This window comes from Rana temporaria, chromosome 2 (genome assembly GCF_905171775.1).
Source record: "Rana temporaria chromosome 2, aRanTem1.1, whole genome shotgun sequence".
Lineage (NCBI taxonomy): Eukaryota > Metazoa > Chordata > Amphibia > Anura > Ranidae > Rana > Rana temporaria.
Window position 1 is genome coordinate 89,206,391 of NC_053490.1, and position 9,488 is coordinate 89,215,878.

Genomic DNA, 9,488 nt, shown 5'->3' on the forward strand with positions numbered 1-9,488 from the left:
TTGCAATACGGGGTAATCTCTAACAGCTGATCAGCTTTTTGGTGTTAGTTTAAAGCAGTGAGAATAATGAAAGGGTTCCTCCCCTAGGCTATTGCCCTTCAATTTTCTCCTTTATTAAATAATTCTAATAGTGCAAAACGTGCTCCATACCTGCAAAAAAATAAATAAAATGCACAGATCTGGCATTGCAAGGGTTAAATCCACATCAGAATAAAAATCTCACCCATACTTTGGCCCATATTTGCATGTATTGTTACAATAAGATGGCGGAGGCAGACAGCTAAACAGCTTGTGCCATGCGAGTCGAATATTTTCTGACAGGGATATACCTGCCGCCAAACATGCGCCGTGGGTAAATGGACAAGTTACATAAACCTTTTAGGAAAGGGGGAGCCTGTATTGGGTTGCAGTTTGCAGATTGATTTAGAATGGATGACAGTGAACTGGCACTAGCCCCATTACTGACGAAAACTGCTTATCCCCCCCTCCCTCCTCCCTGGTCGCCATGGAGATGAACGGGAGCAGCCGAGAAGCTGCCAGTGAGAAATTCAGCATCAAGCATCTGTGGGGGTCTGCAGGAGGAAGGAGGCAGGATCAGGGAGAAGGCAAACATGGACTTGCATTGTGATTCTGCCGAGTCCCCGGCAGCCGAACAGCCATCAGGAAAGATTAATAAGACTGCTTTCAAATTATTCGGCAAGAGGAAATCTGGCAGTGCCATGCCATCGATATTTGGGGTGAGGAACAAGGGAGATGGGAAGAACACAGGCAACATGGGTATGGTACGCAGCAAGACCCTAGACGGATTAGCTGATGTTGTGCTGGAGAGCAGCAAGAAAGAAGAGCAATGTTCAACACAAGCTGCTGCTGATATACCAAGCACTGACACAAACAGCCAGGCTGTCACCGACACCAGGGCAGATATCTCGCCCAACAGCTCGGTGGGTAAATCCCACAGCTTCTTCGCTTTGCTAAAAAGAAATGGGAGACTAGAGAATGTGAAAGGGGACAATGTGGACCAGAGAGCTGGCAGCAGACAAAAGAAAGGACTGAAGGGGCTGTTTAACAGCATGAGATGGAATAGAAAAGAAAAGAATTACAAAGACGATAAAGAGGGGGCCACCGAAAGCCAACCTGGGCTCATATTGTCTGGCTCTTTGACAGCCAGCCTGGAATGTATTAAAGAGGAGATACAAAAACCACTGTGTGAGCCTGAAGTACCTGCAAAGGCTGTCACAGCTGATTTGCCCTGTGAGGAGCAGAGCGAGATTGTAAACAACTCAACAGAGGCAAACAAGGAATCCCCCTCATTTGCACACCCCACTGACAAACCTGGGGATACAGAGAGTAGCCCACAAGTGGACCATGTCCGCCAACCGCCTGAACCAGAGGTGGAGATCCTGCAGGAGAAGAAGGATGAAAGACTAACAGGTGAACTTCCAATAACCAGTATTTCCTTTGTTGAGCCTGAACGTGATAGTGGGCCAGAGATTGCCATTCCCGACCCTTCTGCTGTTGATCCACCCTCTGAACCATCGTTTGATCGTATATGTTTGATGTTGGCTGATGTTACATCACTGAAAAGCTTTGACTCTCTTACAGGATGTGGCGATATTATTGCTGAGCCGGACGATGAAGGAGGCAGCAGTAGCAGCAGCACCGCTGCAAGGATTATCCTTGGGAATGGCAAGAAAGCTATCCCCAGAAAGACCCCAAACATTATTGCCTATCAAGGAGGAGGGGAGGAGATGGCAAGTCCGGATCAAGTTGATGACAATGACATCCAAGAGTTTTTGGGAATGATACCCCAAGCTGAGGACACAAGCAAAGAGGTGGGAAAAGTGAGTAGACAGGCCTCAAGAGAGGACAAACGTTCTGAGAGCACATGTGATGGGAATGGAGTGAAATCATTATTGCCGAGACAGACTGCAACTAATTCTAGTGAAAAAGGGGATCTTAGAGGACGAGGAAAGGAGCAAAGAGATTCTGTTCGTAACAGCGATGAGGGTTATTGGGACTCACCTACACCTGGGACAGAGGAAGAGCCTTCAAAAAGTACTGGGAAGAAGGCTCTATCCAGAGACAGCTGCAGTGGAGATGCTCTATATGACCTATATACAGAAACAGATGAAAACACAGCAAGAGCGCATGCGGTGGAGAAAAGACCAAGCCAACTTCACTCCAAGGCAATCTCGCCAGTAACCACCACGTGCCCAACAAAAACAAACCTGCCAAAGGAATCCAAAATACCCAGAAGTATCAAACATCTGCCAGTTCATCCTCCTAGCCAACCAGCTGATACAAGTAGTAGCACCCCAACTTCACAACATCCCCCTACAAAAAGTGAACTTCCCAGGACAAAAATACCAGTTTCAAAAGTTTTGGTAAGACGGGTCAGTAATAGAACCATCACCGGAACCTCAGGTAAAACAGCTCTTCATGATCCAGCAAGGAAGTAGCGTAAACAATGGTAGACAAGCCAATCAGGTCGCTGTGATTTGCTATTGTCTTCATGGGTTGTTGGCAAATACAGGACTATTCTTTTACCATCAGCAAGATGTCAAGGGCAACTCGGATTGGTTCACTTTCATTTTCTTTTTCATTTTGTAACTCTCTTTTCAAGTTTCCAGTAACATTTGGATATTTTAATGCCTAAATAAGCTAGAAGATTTCTAAAGCTTTCAATATCAAAATATGAATACTTAACACAAGTCTACATTACGACTGCTGATTAGTGATGGATTTCAAATCGAATCTGTTTTAACAGTCAGGGATCTGGTCAAGCAAAATTCAGCTTTAGCGCAACTGCAGAACCTTGTTGCCAAATATGATGGTGCTGATGTTTTTGGTTTTAGAGAATGTATAAATTGGAGCAGGTAGGTTTAATTAGAAGCGTGACATTAACCTTCAGGCTAAAATGTGTTCTATAATGAGATGGTTCATCTGTCAGCCACATAGGTTAGTAAAGATAATTGAAGTGATGACACAAAGTTAAAACTTTTTCATTAAAAGACCTATATAAAAAAGAGCAAAAGGTTCAACTACGTATAGAAACAAACCAGCCTTTATTCACAGTTGTCAGAACTAAAATAGTTGCTATAATTTAAATATTGCTAATGCCTTATTAAACAAGGTTTACATTTTTTTTGTCATTACTCAAAGGATGTAGTCATATTACACACAATAATAAAACCACAAAACTAATTTTTCTTAATCTTGCATGATCTATCATCAATTAAAGGATGATAATATTTGCAAGTGGGGCAGCTTCAAACTTTTGAAACACAGAGAACTTTAAAGCAGTATTTCCCCAACTCTCCTGTCAACATTTTTTGTAGTGTCCACCTGTACTACTAACAATAACCACATTTACATTGCCAGTATCCATTTAGAACTCTTTATTGCCTAAACCAGGGAGATGCAATTAGCTGACCTCCAGCTGTTGCAGAACTACAAGTCCTATGCATAGGTGTGCGCAGCCTATTGCATTAGGGTGTGCACCCCAAAGCACAAACACACAATAATGCCACATGCTGTCACAGGGAGGAGGCTCTGATGGTGGGAGACAGTTGATTGGGAGCATATTTTGTTACATCCTAAGTATAGGTGTAACGTGTTCCTACAGTTGAACCTAGCCTTTAATATAATGGGGTAATTTACACTGGCCACTGGCACCCCAACCACCCACCTGGTGCCACCCCTGGATAATGCTGATGCACATGGGGTGATTAGGACGTGCCCAGGCACACCCTGTGCGCACGCCTATGGTCCTATGAGGCATAACAAGACTCAGCCGCAAGCATGACACCCAGAGGCAGAGGCATGATGGGACTTGCAGTTTTGCAACAGCTGGAGGTCCGCTAATTGCATATACCTGGCCTAAACTATCTACTGGAATACATCCATGGCCATATAATCTGTTTTACTATACTCAGTGTGGCCTCTGCCACTGGTAGCTGACAGTAGTGTTATGCTGGCCATGATGCAACCACATTTAGGCATCTATGCCCCCAAACAGAAATGGTCAACTCTGGCTACCATTCATGTTTAGCTTAAAGCGGGAGTTCACCCGAATTTTTTTTTTTAACATTAGATTGGGCCTAATTACGGGAAGCAGAATCAGGTGTTTTGTTTAAAATCAATGCAGTACTTAGCTTTTTTGAGATAGATGTTCTCCCGCGAACATCTATCTCAAAAAAGGTAAGTACTGCATTGATTTTAAACAAAACACCTGATTCTGCTTCCTGTAATTGGGCCCAATCTAATGTTAAAAATTTATTTTTTGGGTGAACCTCCACTTTAATGAGAGTCGGGAGTAGGCGTGGTTTTGACGCATGGTTTAGACACATTAGAAACTGTAGTGATTGGACAGCATTATCTGTGGGTATACTATAAACATGGACAGTTCTGTTCATAGTTCCTGAGCCCTCCAGTGTCCTACCTACAGTGAGTGTCTTTTCCACCAAGAAAACACATTCCATACTTTGTGAAACACTGCTTTAAAAATGCCTAAAGACTTCAGATGATTGTTGCATAAGGATTTTGGGCAGAAATTGCATTGTCTGTGGGCACTATTATCTTTTTCTAGTTTGTTATGCCAAACCAGTGGACAAGGAGAATAGGAGATTCAATGCAAGGTTGCAGATATTTTCTTTTATCTAAACAACATGCATTTGAATCCACCTGCTTAATCCACAAACATATTCTGGATATACCTTATTGTTGGTAACTGGATGCAATGGCTAATCTGCTAATCTATGCTGGTTTGAGACGTGTCACTTTGTCTCCATCAGAATTTAGCAGACACCCATGGTTGACTGATCCTTGGGATTTGTGGTGGGAGGATCGATCACCTAGCTTGGATTTTCCTGGCTGACTGCTTTTGTTTCCCTGACACAAGGCCATATTAGGGGTTGTTTGCTCACTGTAAAATCATTCAACCTTTTTCTGTATGACAACATTTGTCTACACATATAAATTACAAAAAAATATCCACAGTTCAGAATGTTCACTCAAAATCCTTCCATCAAATGGATGATGGTATGAAATTTTACCTTCAGTACAAATACTGGAAAGCCTTTTCTAGCTTGCATTGATATCCAGTACTGAGGTCTCTACTCTCTCCGACCCTTACCACTGTGCCACTTGATTTGCAGCAGTTTCATATTTGATGGCATTCTTAACCTTAGAAGAAAGCAGACACAAAATCACAAAACCTTGTAAATCAACTGATTTTGATGGGTTAATTGAGCCAAGAGCCGTCCGTTATTGTTAGAAAATATGCAAGTTAGCAGATTGGTGGGGTACCAGGGTCCCCATGGACTCCACGCCCAGTTTAAAATGCCATAGGAGGAATTGTGCATTGAGTAAAGAATCTTCCAATCAGATTCCGTGTTCAACACACACACCTTCCATTCTATGCCTAGTCTTATGCTAAGAACAGTGTCACAATGAAACATTAATACCATGAGGGTTATAGTATGAGTTGGATATGAATAGAAGCCAAACACAGCTCACATCCAATACTGTGCCACAAATCATTAGAGCCATCCATTTTATACTGTCCAATGATGTCATTACTGCCATTGAACACGCTAACTAAAAAATGTTGGCTAATTCCAACCTACTGCATTCTTTTGGACCTATTATTGACATGGTGCAAACTGATGTGGTGTACAAATTAAATAGGCAGTGAATTAGAGGTCAGCTTTTGCGGTCTGTGTTCACAGAGTATATAGTAGTATGAAGGGAGCACTCTACATGTACTGCAAAGCACACTTCATACATGTTGATGAACGATGCAAAAGTGACTTTTTGGAGGACAAGACCACTTGCCAAACATGTTTTACTCTCTGAATGTGCATTTTTTACCCTTTTAAATACTTTCAGGTATGTTCATTTTTTTATATAAAGAACTTGTGAGGGCACCAAATTATAACAGTATGTATTTACAGTACTTTTTTTCTTTATCCTGCCTTGTCTGGCTACCTCTGGACTCCAACCAAGGGTACGAGGTCACATGACTCTCTGTAGGAGAGTTATTAAACTGGAGCACTCAGAATCTGATGCAGCTGTGCATGGTAACCAATCAGCTTCTAACTTCAGCTTATTCAATAAAGCTTTGACAATAAAACCTGGAAGCTGATTGGTTACTATGCAGAGCTGCACCAGATTTTGCACTCTCCAGTTGTATTTAATCCCCTCCTCTGTGTCTAATTAACCTGAAGCTGCTTTGTTTTTTTCCTGGAGGCTCTTTGGTAATGGATTTTAAGATCTAGAGGTAGCTCAAGATAGCAGGCTCCCTCCCATATGGCATTGTGTTGCTGTTATACTTTCCATGATCGATAAAAGATGAGTATTGTAGAAAAGGATATTGCCAGTCAGATACAGTTGGAGTAGCACCATCTCGAAACCCTCCTTTCTTGCACGTAATTTGTTGTATTTCTCTGGGCACATGGGCTTCCATTAAATATGATGTTGTGGCCTTTGTTGCCTATCTACACAGGGATAAGGCATATTTAACGGTCAACAAAAAGGTCTGCATTCCTGAAATGATGGATCAGCCCCTGATGCCTTAGACATGTTTGTGCCAACCTACATTAATTGGCAAGCTGGTTAATGTTGGTAAAATGGGATATTATTCACAAACATTTACCAACATAAAAGATCACTGTGGTGAATTCTGCACTCCTGTGGATTGCATGCTTGTTGTCTCTAAAGGCCCATACACACGATCAGACTTTTCGACAACAACGGTCTGACGGACGTGTTTTATCGGACAATCCGACCATCTGTATGCTCCATCGGACAATTGTTTTTGGTTTTTCAACGGACAAATGTTCACTGTGCATGCTCTCAAGTTTTCCGGCAACAAATGTCCGATGAAGCATTATCCAATCGCGTATACACAAGTCCATCAGACTAAAGTCCAAAGTACAAACATGCATGCTCCGAACCAATGCTACATGTCAGACAATAGCAGAAGTTGCCCAAAGGGTGGCAGTAAAGAGCTGAAAAACCATGTGATTTGGTGAATGTTGGCTGAAAAAGTTCTGCTGTGTGTATGCATACCAAGTTCACGGCCAAAAATCCACGGAAAAGTCAGATGGAAGTCCAATCGTGTGTATGAGGCTTTACACTTCCTTATAATCCTTGACGATACCTGGCTACACTGCTGGCAAAATGTCAGTGGCTTTGGCCCACAATAGCATGTGTAGGCCAATGAAAGCCGATTTCCTGTGGGTTGCTCTGAATTACTGCACTCCAGTGCTCGTTTATATATTTTATTAGGCCGGCTACCTGTAGATACACTGATTGAAGAGAACTATTGAATGCCCGTCCCTGATGTACAAGAGACATTGGCCAGCATTGTATAGAATCTAATACAGAGTTTATTGTTTTTATACACCTTCTCAGATACAGAGCAGCAAAACCTTTATACATGTACAGCACTTGTATGGACCAAACTTTTTTTTTTTTCCTGTGTATTCTGTAAATATGTGGATATTGATGTGTGAGTTCAAATCTGTGTGTGTATATATATATATATATAAATATATATAAACGCACAAATGTAACGGTCACTCATGGGGAACCTAATAAGAAGCCAAAAAACCTTTGTGAGATACTTTAGAAGAAAGCTGCCACTATCTGACCCCTGTGCCATCTACTGGTTCCATGGCTGCGAAGTCACCCAGAAGTCTGAGAATGGCAACTTCCATCCAAGGGGTCTCCCATAGGCGTCTTGACTTTGTGAATAAGGATTCCCTTTCAGGCTGGGTTCACACTACTACACTACTTTCATCCTACTTTTCTCTGCTACATTGGTCCTACATTTATCCTACATTGGTCCTACATCCATCCTACTTTCATGAACAGGATACTACTTTGGTCCGACTTCAATGATATTCAATGGGCCTGAAGTAGGATCAATGTAGGACCAAAAGTAGTACAGGGAGCATTTTCAAAGTCGGACCGACTTGTGTAGGACGCTACAAGACGCTCTCATAGGGAAACATTGAACACAGAGCAAAGTAGGATGAAAGTAGTGTAGTAGTGTGAACCCAGCCTAAAGCATTAGGAGCTTATTTAATAAGGTTATTTAATAAGGCGAAGGAACCTATAACAATCAGATTTCAGTTTATGGTTGTCACACCTGTGAACATAAATCGCAATCAATTGCTATGGGGTGCTACACTTTACATTTTTATGCCTTATCAAATAAACTTAATTGTACAAGTACAGGGCTTTACAATATTTGGGCCCCACCAAAAAAATAAACAGTTTATATGTTGCTATTTTTATATTTCTGTATGCATCAAGTAGAGCATTGTCATTGCATATCTGATAACAGATAGGTGTGATGGGCATTGTAAAAAATTAAACCTTCCCATGTACAGATAGATAGGTGTTTCATTAAAGACTACTTTTTATTAAAAAAAGAATGTCCCGTGTAATCTTTCTGACACATACATCTTACAGGCTCAGAACAATGGCGAGCCATCAGGATGATAGAGGGTTAATGTAATAAAGCTATTTAGGCCCACAATGCATTGCGTTCAGATTCTGTTTTAACAAAGGAGGGGGGATTTGTAAATGTGACCCACGGCCCCCTAGAGGCAATCAAGGGAATTCCATCATAACAGGTGATAAACAATCTATTGTACTGTGCTTTCCCTTCCCAATATTCCGTTGCTTTAACCATTGTGCTACAGCGTAAGAAAATGGGCAGGGTGTACCTTGTTTGCTATTATTTATCTGATCCCAGAGCAACAAAGGGTTAATAATCTATTCAGATGATCCATGTTAAACCTTTTGGTCGTAGTATAATGCAATCTGTTGTAGCTACTATTTTTAAGTGCAAAAAAAAAAAATTAAAAATATCGGTTTTATGTCTACCATGTGTCAAAAAAAATCTCAATCCAGTGTCCTGGGGAAATTCAAGGCTAAGGCTATGGGTTTAAATAGATCCTTTTGTGGGTAAACAAGCCGGGTCACGTTTGAATGCAGACTGCGGACTGGGAACTCTCAGGATGAAGAAATAGAAGTCAGACCTATATGCAATTTTATTTTATTTTTTATATATGTATCTTCATCCAGCAACTGGAAAAAGTCTTTGTCATGTATCATTCCTGGCAGCACTGCATCAATTGATAACATACATTTCAGCACATTCATTGGGAAAATGTTCAATCAAAAAATATTTTCTATATACAAAACATTCTACTTATATAGCATGTTCTTTCTTTGTTATATTATTGATTTTGTATCTTATATATAAAAGTGATCTGACAAAAATGATCACATTGGTGTTTGTGTTTGGGTACAATCCATAAGGAGGAGAGCTGAAAAGAGAGTTTTTGTACAGACATTTAGGCGTGTTTAGAAGAGTTTAATATTATTAAAGGTACTTATATAGCTCCGTCAATTTACTCAGCGCTTTACATCTACATTGTAGATTCACATCAGTCCTTACCGTCAAAGAGCTT

The 9,488-nt window shown here is 41.1% G+C and overlaps 1 protein-coding gene across 1 annotated transcript; it reads left to right on the forward strand.

Moving 5' to 3' along the window:
* Window positions 1-514: 514 nt before the first annotated feature.
* Window positions 515-3,700, forward strand: AMER2 (APC membrane recruitment protein 2). The gene is made up of 2 exons (XM_040340505.1): window positions 515-1,431; window positions 1,603-3,700. Exons 1-2 carry the CDS (start codon window positions 612-614, stop codon window positions 2,457-2,459), a joined length of 1,677 nt encoding a protein of 558 aa, XP_040196439.1. The 5' UTR covers window positions 515-611; the 3' UTR covers window positions 2,460-3,700.
* Window positions 3,701-9,488: the final 5,788 nt, after the last annotated feature.